This window comes from Herpailurus yagouaroundi, unplaced genomic scaffold (genome assembly GCF_014898765.1).
Source record: "Herpailurus yagouaroundi ecotype Mexico unplaced genomic scaffold, PumYag 162, whole genome shotgun sequence".
In the NCBI taxonomy this organism is placed as follows: Eukaryota; Metazoa; Chordata; class Mammalia; order Carnivora; family Felidae; genus Herpailurus; species Herpailurus yagouaroundi.
In genome coordinates, this window is record NW_024412403.1 from 43162512 (window position 1) to 43176653 (window position 14142).

At 37.5% G+C, this 14142-nt stretch overlaps 1 protein-coding gene across 4 annotated transcripts in view; it reads left to right on the plus strand.

Moving 5' to 3' along the window:
• Positions 1-14142, plus strand: part of ARL13B (ARF like GTPase 13B) — a 69309-nt gene that overhangs the window by 14184 nt on the left and 40983 nt on the right. For 3 of the 4 annotated variants that reach the window (XM_040484244.1, XM_040484243.1, XM_040484245.1), the window contains exons 2-3: positions 177-247; positions 7182-7431. In XM_040484244.1, the coding sequence (XP_040340178.1) occupies positions 177-247; positions 7182-7431 (321 nt within the window). The remainder of the gene's footprint in view (positions 1-176; positions 248-7181; positions 7432-14142) is intronic. The other variant, XM_040484246.1, reaches the window with a different exon arrangement.

Genomic DNA, 14142 nt, shown 5'->3' on the forward strand with positions numbered 1-14142 from the left:
CAAGAATTTTGTTTTTTGAATCTGTTTCATTCATTACTGAACTGCCTGAGGTCCAGCAGATTGTCCTATACGTAGTAGATGTTCCTTATATGTTGCTTGAGTGAATGAATTTGCTTTTATTTTCCCCTGATATTGGATTAACTCAAAAGTGATTTTTAAATTTTTATTATTTTAAGAAAGGTGACTCTTGTGATGGTGGGACTTGATAATGCTGGTAAAACGGCAACGGCAAAGGGAATCCAAGGAGGTAAGTTGAAAATGTTTCTTATTAAATTACTCTGAATTATTTATTTATGTAAATTGTTTTGTTACATAATCATTTGGTACAGATAGTATACACTCCATCTCTTTATATTCTTAGTAGACTTGTGGCTAATATGGGGAATAGATTCTAGCTTACTAGTACCAGCCTATTAACATGTTTCAGATGTGAATAAATGCAGAGGTGCAGAGGATCCTTGAGGTCTTTGATCAGATAAAAGACATTACATCTGTCTTCTCAGCACAGGAGGGAAAAAGTAAAAAAAGGACATGCCCATCTTTAAGGATACCTATCTTCCACTTGCATTCTCTTGGCTGGAATTTAGTCCCAAGGCTGCACCTAAATCAAACGGAGGTAGAAATACAGTTAGCCAGCATGTCTTTCCTTGCGCGTCTTGATTGTTTTTCAATATGATATGTAATTTTTATAGTTATGTTAAAAGTAGGGCCTCTTTTTTACTAAAGAGTTTTATGTCACTTATATTACATCTCATTGGGTGTATTTACTTAGTCTTAATTTAATGCTGTTTACTACAACATAGAAGCAACTGTGCTAGTGAGTTTGTTGTGTACCCAGAAGATGTAGCATCAGCCAAGCATGAGTATGAATTGAGAAGAAACTTAACATATATTTTTTGCTGAAAAAGAATGTTGCAACAAGATACGCATACCAAATAGTCAGGGGCTTTTATTTATGGAGGTTTATGAAAGAAAATTAACACCTTGCAAAACTTGCTTTTGAAGGAAAATGTTTTGCCACCCCATATTCTAGCATGTAATATTAGATATAAATTGTGTATTATTATCTGTGGATTCTTATGGTACCCCTCGTGCTATCTCCTAGCTTATATCCTCACAGAGCACTGACTGTCATCATCTTAACCAGGGGCTGGCAAACTTCTTCTGTTAAAGAGCCAGATAGTAAATATTTGAGACTGAGGATCACGCAGTCTCTTTCCCAACTATGCAACCCTGACATAATAATGCAAAAGCAACCATAGGCAACATGTAAACAAATGAGCATGGCCACCTTCCAATGAAACTTTGTTTATGGACACTGAAATCTGATGTGTTATGAAATACTACCCTTTTGATATTTTTTGCAGTTATTTTAAAATGTGAAACACATTCTTAGCTTGAGGGCCATATAAAAATAGTGAGCCAGATTTGGCCTGCAGGCCATGACTGCTTATCTAAACATCTTCACTTCTTCCATTTCTTCAAAGCCTTACATTCAAGGGAGTAGAATCTAAGAATCAGACTATCTAATTTGTTGTGTGTACTTAGAACATCCTCTTTCCATTAGGATCTTTCTCTTCTGATTTTCACCTCCATATATTCATCGGTTTCTCTTTCTGAGTTTAGAAAAAAATACTCAGGGTGATACATCATGAGCAAAAAGTCAAAGCTGCTTTCCACTTTGAGCTCCCCTCTGGTTCTGTTTTTGTTCTTTATCTCATATTTGTTTACTCCTCAGCCTACTCCAGTGGCTGATTTCTTACCTTTTTTCTTTTTTTAAAGATTCCAGTTCTATAGAGCTACATGAAATTTTCCAGTGGAACCTTTTCATGCTTTTGTATTTGTTCATGCTCTTCCCACTTGTCTTAGTACAGGGAATATCTGCTTTTAAAGCAGAATATCTAAATGTCTCTAAAGATGGTTTTTTTGTTATATAGTCTCCTTTATGAAGTCTTTTCCAATCTCCTGCTACCTTTACCCATTCCCATCACCATCAGTAGACTTGGCTACTTCCTGTGCTTTGGACTATACTTACTATACCTGCTTGTATCACTACTTAATTACCCCCTTTGTTCCTGTATCCCTTCACCTCTCCAGACCATAAATTCCCAAAGGGCAGTTTTACTCATTTTGGTGTCTCAGTTCAGCCATGCCATAGGTGTAGTAGGTGGTCTTCTACAACATATCTGCCATGGCTTCCACTCTTCAGCTTATTTCTGCCTCATTTCTGTTTCTTTTCTTCCCTTTCTCCCCCGCCCCCCCCCCCCCACATTTCTTTTGGGATATATCTGCTTCTCTTCTAACTGTAGTGTCTAAATCCACATCCTCAGTGTCTTTCATCTAGAATGTTATAGCTTCCTAATCAAGGAATACTTTCTATACCTTGACTTTTGCTTCTTTCAATCAACTTCTCTTTTTTAATGGCTGTCAAAGTGATTGTATTCATTGGATATAGGTTCAGTTGTCCTAACAAGAAACCTAAAATAACAATGGCTTAACAAAATAGAATTTTATTTCTCATAATAGTGCATGCAAAAGTAGTGTAGGGCTGGCATAACACCCCTATGGTGTTATGTTCCTTCTCCTCTTTTTTTTTTTCCCTTGCCTACCTGGTCCAAGATGGCTCACTAGTACTGTGCATTTCAGCTGAGGGAAGAGGTAAAGTGGAAGGGAGGCCATTTTCTTTTCCTTTAAGGGCATGGACTAGAAGCTGCCACATCACTTCAGTGGTATTTTGGAGCTGGCTCTTACTTGCTCTTATTGGCTTATATCAGCTATCGAGATCCAGTTAGGTATATCCCTTCCCAACCATGTGTTCAGGTACCTCACACTGGTAGTTTGAAATTGGCCATAGTGGGAGTATTCACACCATGGAAAATGACAAACGCTACATATCAAAGTCCTGCAAGAGAGGTTAAATGTTTAATGCTACACCACTAGCTCACTATCTAGAATATGTTCTAATAGCCATTCCTAGCTGCCACAGAGGCTAGGGATTTAAGTTTTTATCCTAAATAGGTGTGTGCTCAGCTAAAAAACTAGGATTCTCTGACTGTCCAGTGCTATTTCCTAATAATTTCTAAGGAACAGTTGTTTTTTTGGGTAGCAAAATTCTTCTTTGTGTAAATTGGTCCCTAACATTGTTGGATATTAAAATATCTTCATTGTATTATGTTGTTTGTTTATGTTTCCCCTTTTCTCCTCTATGTAAGAGCTCTGTAAGGTCAGAAGATGGATCTTATTATTGTGTATCTAGGACCTTGCACGGTGCTTAGCATACAATAGATGCTCAATAAATAAGTTATTGATGATATATTTCACTTTATCTTGGACTTCGCAGAGATTGTCTTAGCGCATATACTTTACCGAAATCCTCAGGGTTGGGGACCATTTGTCTTTGTACCCCTGGTTCTTATATGATCCCTGATCTATAATAGACACATGATAAATGGCTACTAGCATGAATGGATGGATAAATATGTGGCATGACAAAAGGAAGGATGGATGTAAGAACAGTAGCTTCAGCTGTCATGGCAGTCTGTAATGTTGAGCCACTAAATACTTTGTGCTAAGTATTAAGGATACAACGATTGGTCCCAGCTACTGGGAAGGTATAGGCTATTGTGAAGACTAGCAAAAAGACAGAATATTATGATAGTGCAGGTGATACTGAAAGTAGGAAGGAATTATCAGAAAGGATTTATAGGGAAGTTGTATGCAGAACATTTAGTCCTGAGTCTTTTTTTTTTTTTAATTTTTTTTTTTAACGTTTATTTATTTTTGAGACAGAGAGAGACAGAGCATGAACGGGGGAGGGTCAAGAGAGAGGGAGACACAGAATCGGAAGCAGGCTCCAGGCTCTGTGCCATCATCAGCCCAGAGCCCAACGCGGGGCTCGAACTCACGGACCGTGAGATCGTGACCTGAGCTGAAGTCGGACGCTTAACCGACTGAGCCACCCAGGCGCCCCTAATCCTGAGTCTTGAAACACAGAACTGTGAGTAGGAACCAGAGGAAAGGATAGACAAATCAGGGAGGGAAGACTTTTAAAGTTCTGACCTGGATTTGAGTCCTGGCTCTGCCTACCATATAACCTTAAAAAAATTACCTAATTTGAATTGGTTTCCTGAGAATGTTGCCATCATTTTATCTGTGCTTATGTTGCTCTCCTGCCTAGAATGTTCTTCTCCCTTCTTTATTATAATTTTGTGGTTTTTAAGACTTCATTTTTATTTCACGGCCTTTCTGAAGCCTTTGTGTACCATAACTTTCCCCTCCCTCCTCTTTACCCTTTTCCTCTTGAATGCCCTCAGTCGTAGTCTGGGCTGCTATACCAATCCATAGGCTGGGTGGCTTAAACAACAGTTATTTCTCACAATTCTGGAGGTTGGAAGTGTGAGGTCGGGGTGCCAGCATGGTTGGGTTCTTGATGAGGGAGTCCTCTTCCTGATTTACAGACAATTATCTTCTTTCTGTGTTCTTATGTGGTGCAGAGAGACACAAGACAAACTTTCTTGTGTCTCTTTTTATAACGGTAGTAATCCCATCATGGGGACTACACCCTCATGACCTCACTGAAACCTAATTACTTCTCAAAGACTCCACCTCCCTAACACACTGGGGATTAGGGTTTTAACATAGGAGTTTTGCAAGGTGGTGGGGGAAAGGGGGGGAGGCATGGACACATGTAATCTATAACATCCTTATAGTATCTTCTCTAGACTTTTTTCATAGAAATATAGGTTCTTGTGTTAATTCCATTAATACATATCTGTTGATATTGTACTGTATGTTCTTTGAGGACAGCAACCCTATCTTATTCATCTTTACATCCTAATGCCTAACAAAGTCCTGGTACTGAGTAGGTGTCTATACGTATTAGTTCCCTCATCCCTACTCCAGCATAGTTGGTTTATTTGCACTGATAATTTCCTGGGGGCACCTCTAAACTCGTATTCAAAGATGGCTGCCTGTTTTAACTATGGAAACCAATTCTGGCCTGGATAGATCCATTTGTTTTAGATGTCTAGGGTAATCCTGTTTTAGGAATATCACGCTGCTTGTATTGCTTCTAAACTTTTCTTTTTCTCCTAGATAAAGAAGATCTTAGAAAAGTGTGACTTGTAACCTCTCTGCTAACTTTCTAGGGAGTTGTTTAAATTTTTTTTAATGTTTGTTTATTTTTGAGAGAGAGAGACAGAGAGCGTGCGCAAGCAGGGGAGGGGCAGAGCGAGAGGGAGACACAGAATCTAAAGCAGGATCCAGGCTCTGAGCTGTCAGCACAGAGCCTGATGTGGGTCTCAAACCCATGAGCCTTGAGATCATGACCTGAGCCAAAGTCAGGGGCTTAACCAACTGAGCCACCCAGGTGCCTCTAGGGAGTTGTTTAAACTGCACTAAAGTAGTTGCTGAAAGGGAGTAGTATGTGGCAAGTCTGTTGCCCAGTCACACCTAAGCCTAGCAGCAAATGCCTTTCAAATTTATCTTTGTAATAGCAAATATTCTGTTGAATGTGGGAATAATAACACTAGTGTTATTCAACAGAACTTTCTGCAATGATAGAAATGTTCTGTATTGGCTCTGTCTAGTGTAGTGTGGGCCACTAGCCTTGTGTGGCTCTGAGCACTTTAGATCTAGATAGTTCTATTGAGAAACTGAAATTTTAATTTAATTTTAATTGATTTTAATTTAAAAAGCCTAGTGTAGATTGTGGCCATTGTAAACAAAGTCCAATGGAGTAATGTTTGTTGTGGATTCTGGTGGTGAAGAGAGAGTGAAAGAGACAAACATGAAGTTTGAACTCTTCTTCATAACCATTGAGTCACCAGGTTCTATTAATGTTTCATGAGCTCTCTCTTTCCATTCTTCTCATTTTCATATCTCTCTGAAAAGTGGCCGTCACTCTCATTTCTAGTCAGCTCTAGAGATTTTGCAAAGATGTACCTTAAAAAAGCACTACTTTAGTCACATTAATTATATGATTGGTCTGCTGAAATACCTTCAGCTTCCATTTCTCTGTCTTCAGAACTCTCTTAAGTCTGCATTCCCAATCTTTTTTTTTTTTTTAATTTTTTTTTTTTTCAACGTTTATTTATTTTTGGGACAGAGAGAGACAGAGCATGAACGGGGGAGGGGCAGAGAGAGAGGGAGACACAGAATCGGAAACAGGCTCCAGGCTCTGAGCCATCAGCCCAGAGCCTGACGCGGGGCTCGAACTCACGGACCGCGAGATCGTGACCTGGCTGAAGTCGGACGCTTAACCGACTGCGCCACCCAGGCGCCCCTCTGCATTCCCAATCTTAAGGGTTTGCGCCAAAGTTCAGTTTGTACTTTCTTTCCTTTGCTATTTCTGCTACTTAGCTCACTCTTTTGCCTGTCTACATACTACCTAGCTTTAAGGCCTAAGTCTGAGCTCCTAGTTGAAGTCTTTCTTGAACCTTAGTTATCTTTTTAATGTTGTCATTATTACCACCCCCTTGGCAGTTATAATCATGCATCCTATGCCTTCTTTGTATTGTCATATACAGAAGTCCAAAAAAATTCAATTTTAAATTTATGAAAACATATGAAACATGTTCCTTAGAAACAATGAAATCTGCTCTATGTTTATAAGCTGTCCTGAAAAGTTTTTTTATTTCAATTGTAGCTTTAATTCAGTAGTTTGAAAAGAGTGGTCCTACTCTTCATAGCTTCTCCCATTCTTTGGTTCTTCTCAACTATTCTCTAAATATTCAGTTTTTCTTTATAGCTTCACAGAAGTTGTAATGGTCCCTGGGGATGGCTGTAGTGTTGAAGGGTTGAAATTTTTATTGTTTGTAACTTGGAGAGTCAGTAGCCTTAAAGGCAAGAGTTCATTTATTTATTTATTCATTCTACAGATATTTATTAAGTACCTGTTATATGGTAGACATTATTTAGGAGCTGGGGTCAATACAAAACAAATAAGCAAAATACAGAAATTTTTGTCTGCATGGAGCATAAATTCTGGTTGGATATTTTATAGTATCTACCCTTCCCCATATCTACCAGTATGCTTAGATGTAAAGCTTAGTGTGTAAGCAAATAATAAACATTCCAATTAAGACTAAATTATGAAAAATACTTTTTATGTCCTTTAATTTGTGTAGTTAATGTTATTAATTTAAAGTCTAAGGTTGTTTCTTTTGTGTCATTTGAAACAGAGTATCCTGAAGATGTAGCTCCTACTGTTGGATTTTCCAAAATTGACCTCAGACAAGGAAAATTTGAAGTCACCATCTTTGACTTGGGAGGTGGAAAAAGAATTCGGGGTATCTGGAAGAATTACTATGCTGAGTCCTATGGGGTAATATTTGTTGTGGATTCCAGTGATGAAGAGAGAATGGAAGAGACAAAAGAGACAATGTCAGAAGTGCTAAGACATCCTAGGATATCGGGAAAGCCTATACTGGTGTAAGTAATGTTGGTGTCATTGTAAACACAGGAGCAGTGGCATTAGCCAATAAAAAAATTTACCTAAGTTCCAAAATAAGCTAAAATAAGCTGAATAAGCTAAAATCATCATGTCCTAGTATAATAAAATGTATGCAGTTAACGGGATTGTTTATATAGTGAGACCTTATTGTGATGTTCTCTGTAGGGATTAAGGGTTGAGGCTATATTATAAAGAAGAGTTATACTTCAATCTTCTGGGTATTCAAATGTAAACTCTTTGTTTTGTTTGATAATTTACTTTTTATCAAATTTTGCATTTTGAGATGACCTATTAATAAGATTCTAGAATGGTTTTCAGAAAATTTTTTGCCCTCTTTTAATAACTTATTTATGTTTTGCCTTTGTCCTGTTTTTCTTAAAGAGTATTCTTGTCTGGAAGTTATTTAAAAAGTTTATTCTTCTAATGCCACACTGATTGCCAAATTTTTATTTCTATATTTCCAAATTGAATATGTGATCTGTGTTATCAACTTAGTCATATGCTTGTATCACTTTGTCCAGCTGCCTAACACTCTTTACAAAGTGACAAAGGACTTTTACACCACCTGCCCTCATAGCCTTTCTGCATAGTAAACACCAGATGGTGCTGCACCTATAAGACATAGTATAAAGTGAAAGTTCTTTAAGTTGCTCTTAAAATCAGAGCGAGCTGAATGTGTGCCCTTGCCTTCTTGTCCTTTTTCCTCATGCTTGTTTCATTACTGAGGATTAAAAAAAAAAAAAAAAAAAAAAAAACAACCTGCTTACCACATGGTTAAGTGAGAAATTATCAGCAGAGTTTCTTACTGGTTCTCAGTAGTGAATGAACATTTTTAAATGAGGCAGTTTGGAAGCTCTGAATACACGAAGTAAGACTTTATGGCATTATTTATTGGTACAGGTTTTATGGCTTAATTTTTATACATTTAACCAATTAGAAAAGTGATTTGTGTAATAAATTCTTACCTTTATTGAATCTGAAGGAAAGTTTAATAGACATATATATGAAGAATGAATTTTGTTGAACCACATAGGCTTAATTATTCTCTACATGTTTAAGCAAAGAACCAGCGTCTTCTAAAATAAAAAGTATTAATGACTGAGAAGACTGATGCTCATGTGTAACATAATCGTGTGTGTAGTTTTTAACCTAATAGTCATTTACTGAATTTATTCATTTATTAATTCGTGCATGTGTTAATGAAGCAAATATTTACTGAGCATCCACTATGTGCTAGTCATTGTTCTGGTGATGGGGATACCGCTGGGAACAAAACAATATAATCCATGGGTGGCCTGAGAAGCTTACATTCTGGGGCTGGAGACACACAGTAAATGTAATAAATAAGTTATATCAGACATTCGGTGATAAGTATATTGAAAAAAAAGTAAAGATCTCTTATCCTATGGTGGTGGTATGGCAGGGGTATGTAGCTCTTATAATCAGGATAATCATAGTGGGTCTTACTGAGGAGATGACACTTGAGGAGAGAGAGGCAGTCAGGCAGAGGTATGTGGAAAAGCCCCGAGATGGGAGCATGCAGTTCATAAGCGACTGCAGTTATCACTGAACAATCAAATAACAGCAGGAGGCCTGCTTCCAATTCTTTCACCTCCCTCACCTAATAGATTATCAGAATAGAGGTGAAAAAACCCAGAAAACCTCCAACTAGGGGATTGCTTCACTATTATAATTTTGCGGTCAGTGAGATCTCACAAAGACATGAGAATTCATTATGGATACTATAATATGCTTGTGAAATATAGAATGATTTGCCATTTGACCAATTTTCATCTGGGGAATTTTACAACCAAAGGGTTCTTATTAATAAAGGTAAACTGCTTTTTGAAATGATTGTGCTTAAAAAGTATACAAAACATTCAAAAAGTATACATTGTTAATAAATTTAGAACATGTAGGGAAGAGTGAGTTAAAAAACGTTGATCGAGGGGTGCATAGGTGGCTCAGTTGGTTAAGCATCGATTCTTGATCTCGGCCCAGGTCATGATCTCAGGTTTTGTGAGTTCAAGCCCCACATCGGATTCTGTGCTGACAGAGCTTGGGATTCTGTCTCTCCCTCTCTCTGCGTCCCCCCGCCCCTAGCCCCCGCTCTCAAATAAATAAATAAACTTAAAACAAAAAAAAGTTGATTGACCATGCAGAGCCAACCACTGCTAACATTCTGATGAATTTCCTATGCATAGTTTTGCAAAATTCATAATATATACAGTTGCATATAATATATAAAAATTTGTACCTCACCTTTTTACATTTTTATGTATTTTTTTAAGTTTTATTTACTTTGCGAGAGAGAGAACACATGAGCAGGGAAGGGGCAGAGAGAGGGAGAGAGAGAATCCCAAGCAGGCTCTGTGTTATTAGTGTGGAGCCCAATGTGGGGCTCGATTTCATGAACTGTGAGATTATAACCTGAGCCAAAATCAAGAGTCTGACGCTCAACTGACTGGGCCACCCAGACTCCCCTTAATTTTTATTTTTTAAAAAAAGTATATATATATATACATATACGTATATATGTATATAAATTTATTTATTTATTTTTAAGTAAGCTCTCATGACCCCAAGATCAAGAGTCACATGCTCTTCTGACTAAGCCAGCCAGGAGCCCCTGTATCTCATCGTCTTTTATATGTTTCTAAACCCCTCTTAAATATCTACCCCAAACCTGTGTTTGGAAATTCTCCTGTTTACCTTTTTCTCTCCGACCTACAAGTAATTCCTCTTGTTGATATTACTGTATTAATATGGCTTGAGTCTCCACTTCCCTCTCTATTCGCCTCGATGTACTTCCTTTCATCCCCTCTACATTCCTCCCCTGTGTTACTTACTGGTCTTGACCAGTCTCTCTGTTGTCTATCCCATCCTCCAAGCTCTCCTCTGCATTGCTAGCAGGAACCTTTCTTTTTTTTGTGTGATGGTTTTCAACTTTACAAAATTTGGTGTTTTACCAAAAAATTTGATGTTTTATAAAACTGGTACATGCTGTAACAAGTGAAACAACGCAGGAGTATATAAAGAACGTGAGAGCTCTTTTTAGCATACACATTTGATCATTTTACAGTTCCTCTGCTTAAAGTCCTTCAGGTAGCCTTCACTGCCCCATGCAGATAAGAAATTGTGCTTAACTGATACAACCCTAGCATGTAATAGGTGTGACATTGAAGAGTCCACTAGGTAAGAAGTGGGAAGAACCCTGCTAAGCTCAGTGCTAGGAGCTCTGGTGGGTTGTGGAGAGGCAGGGCAAGGTTACTTGAATTAGGAAGCAGGCTCTAGTGCCCCTTGTTGCACTTAGCTGCTTCCTTCCAGTCCACAAACATCTGGACCGATCAGGAGCAAAATTTAATGACAGCATCTCATCTCATCTTCTGTTCCTCCCTTGACTGAGCCTAAACCAGCTGATTTAGGACCCACAAAGCCTCTCAGAACTAATTTCAACATCTAGATAACTTTCTCTTCCCACCCTAGAATGATGAACAAACAGAGAACAATATCAGACCTCTGAGAAAATTCAGCCATTCAACAGAAGGAAATAAACCTGAAAAATTAGAGTATTGTCTATAATCACAAAACTGCAAATTGGTGGAGCCAGAATTCTTTCATGCTATGGGAGCAAAGTTAGATCAGCACAGTAGAAGGTCCTAGACAGTCTCTGGCTCTGCCTGACGTGCTGTTGCACACCAGCCTGATAGCATGTGTCACTGCAAATGAAGCCTCAGCCAAATGTCACTTTATGTCACAGCCTTGAGAGTTCTCTTGAAAGGTCAGAATCATAGAACATCATTAGGCTTCTGTGCTTTATTAGCTCAGAAGTTATGTTTTACAGTTCTATAGCTTTACTACTTAATAAGCATAATATTTTGATGAAAATCTCTGAAATAATGGTGAAAAATTGACAAACCATGGGTTTGGAGAGAAGATGGAGAGTCTGGAACCTGAATTCTAAGAGCTGGTGTGCATTTGTTTATGAGTCTGGCAAGTCACTTCACTTCTTTGGACTTAGTGGTTAAATACCTCTTGTATTAAAAGTAGATGTAAAATATTGTAATTCTGTTTTTTGTATTCAGCTGTATATAATCATGTGAACCGTTTCAGTAGAAAAGTAAAAGTGACTGAAGAGATTAAAAATAGATGCTATTGAAACTTTTTGCCCTGTAATCATGTTAACCTGTTTATTTACTTAGAAAGTGTTCCTTTTACTCCCCTAGGTACAATAGAGATTAACCTGTACTCTGATTAAGGTATGAAATATATTATCTACCCTCATGTACCCCTGTATACTCTTGCTTTAACAATTTATAACTTAATTTTTAAAAAACTAAAATTAGATACTCTGAACAGATGAAGACCTTTCCAATAGAAAAAAAGTGAGTAACTTTTGCAGTAGTATGAATAGCACTGGAATCAACATAACCTCCAATTTCTTTTTTAGTTGAAACATAGTTGACATGTAATACTAGTTCCAGGTGTACAACATAGTGATTCAGCAATTGTGTATACGTTACAAAATGCTCACCGTGGTTAAGTGTAGTTACCAAATGCTCACCGTGGTTAAGTGTAGTTACCGCCTGTCCCCATACACTTACTACATCATCAACTGTATTCCCTTGCTGTACTTTTCCTTCCCATGACTTATTTATTTTACAGCTGCAAGTTGTAACCTCTGACTTTGAAGTCAGACAGGCCTAGGGGAAGTTATTTGCTCTGAGTTTCCGTGTCTACACGTGTAAATAAGGATTTTAGTAAGTGTGTTGTCATGAGAATTTCACATCATGTATTTAAAGCAGCTAGTGCAGTGCTTTACTAGTGGCTTTGCAAGTGTGATTGATGATGGATATGAATAGTTATTGTTGATGATATGCTGTGTCTGGATGGAGATGAATTAGGAGAGCTTTTAAAATGTCTCATTATATGAATTCAGGCTACATGAAGCTTTTGATTACAGAAAATGACATAGTTTAGTAGGTGAGAACATGAGCCCAGGTGCTCATAGTAATTTTACCAGTAGATTTTCTAATATTGTCCCTCTAATGCTTAGTAAGTTTTTCCCTTTAAGGTAATCATTTTAAGGGAAAAAAATACTTTTAGTGCCTAGTAAGTGTGTGGATAACATATAAAATATGTTAAGCAACCAATTAAGCATTCTGGTTGTGTTTGTTTGTTTGTTTTTTTTTTTTGTTTTTTTTTTTTTTGTTTTTTTTGCTTAGGTTAGGTGATTTTTTTTTTTTTAAGATTTTACTTTATTTTGTTTATTTATTTACTTTTTGAGAGAGCACACGCACGTACATATGAGCTGGGGAGAGAGGCAGAGGAGAGAGAGAGATTCCCAAACAGGCTCCATGCTGTCAGTGCAGACGGAGCCCGACACACGGCTTGATCTCACAAACCGTGAGATCATGACCTGAGCTGAAATCAAGAGTCGGATGCTTACCCAACTGAGCTACCCAAGGCGCCCTTCTCTACACCCAACATAGGGCGTGAACTCACAACCCCAAGATCAAGAGTCACGCTTCACTGCACCACTGACTGAGCCATCCAGTCCTCCCAGCGTGATTCTAATTAGTTTTAAAATATAACAGTGAAAATTATATGCGATATATTGCTTTGCCATGAATCTTTCTGTGTTAAGTCTTGCTGTAAAAGCACTATGTGCAGATACAAATACTAATAGAACTCTACAGTTTTACAAACGCTTTTGGACATAATTATGCTAGTGAATATTAAATAATACTTAATGTTCTCAGTTTCCATGATAAACAATTTGGGAACAATTATAAACCAGTATCAGTAATGTCATAGATAAAAGGATATAGTGCAACTTCAGAAGGGGCAGAAGAAATTTATCACCACCTGATTAGGTGGAGAGTTTGTCATTGGATTTAAATTTATCTTTTTTATAAAGTTCTTTAAACATTAGGGGCTGACATAGATGAAACATCTTTTTCTCTGGTAATACTTGATAATTGACACAGCAGAAGGCTCTTCAATTTCTTTGTATTTTATAATTTAAAATTTATTTTATAGTGTTAGGAGGTTATGTATATGTATATTCCTATTATCCATCAACTCCACTGTGCTTTCAACTAATAATTTTGCCTCCTAGTTCTTTAAGGAAGTAGAAACTTATGTAAGAATTCTTTCATTTAGGACCACCAAATTTGTTCAACTATCTGCTTTTATTCCTAAGTATTGCCTTTTCTCGAGACTATAATATGGAAAAAGTGCTTCTGCTCCTATCCAAGGCCACCTTCTCCATTTGTACTATAGATCCCAATCCTTTCTACTTTTGCATATAATCCCTTCCATTTCTTATATCAAGAGTTTGCCAGTGTGGATCGTTCCCATTAGCAGGATGTGCTCTTGGACTTCTTAACTTTAAGTGTTATGGAATCCTTTGACCCTGCATTCTTCTCAAGCAGTTCATTCCTTTTCACAGTCCTCTATTCACATAGCTGGAAAGTATACTTCGTAGTGGCTGCTATACTTCATATCACATTCTTTCTTCAACATACTTCTCTTGTGCTTCTATCCCTACAAATCCTTGAAATGGCTCATGTTCGAGTCAACGATTTGTCTTCACTTTGCCAAATCCATTGTCAGTTTGCTGTTCTTATTTTACTTCAGGTTGACTTCTTCCTAAACTTGTCCTTTTAACACTCTGCATTGTAGCA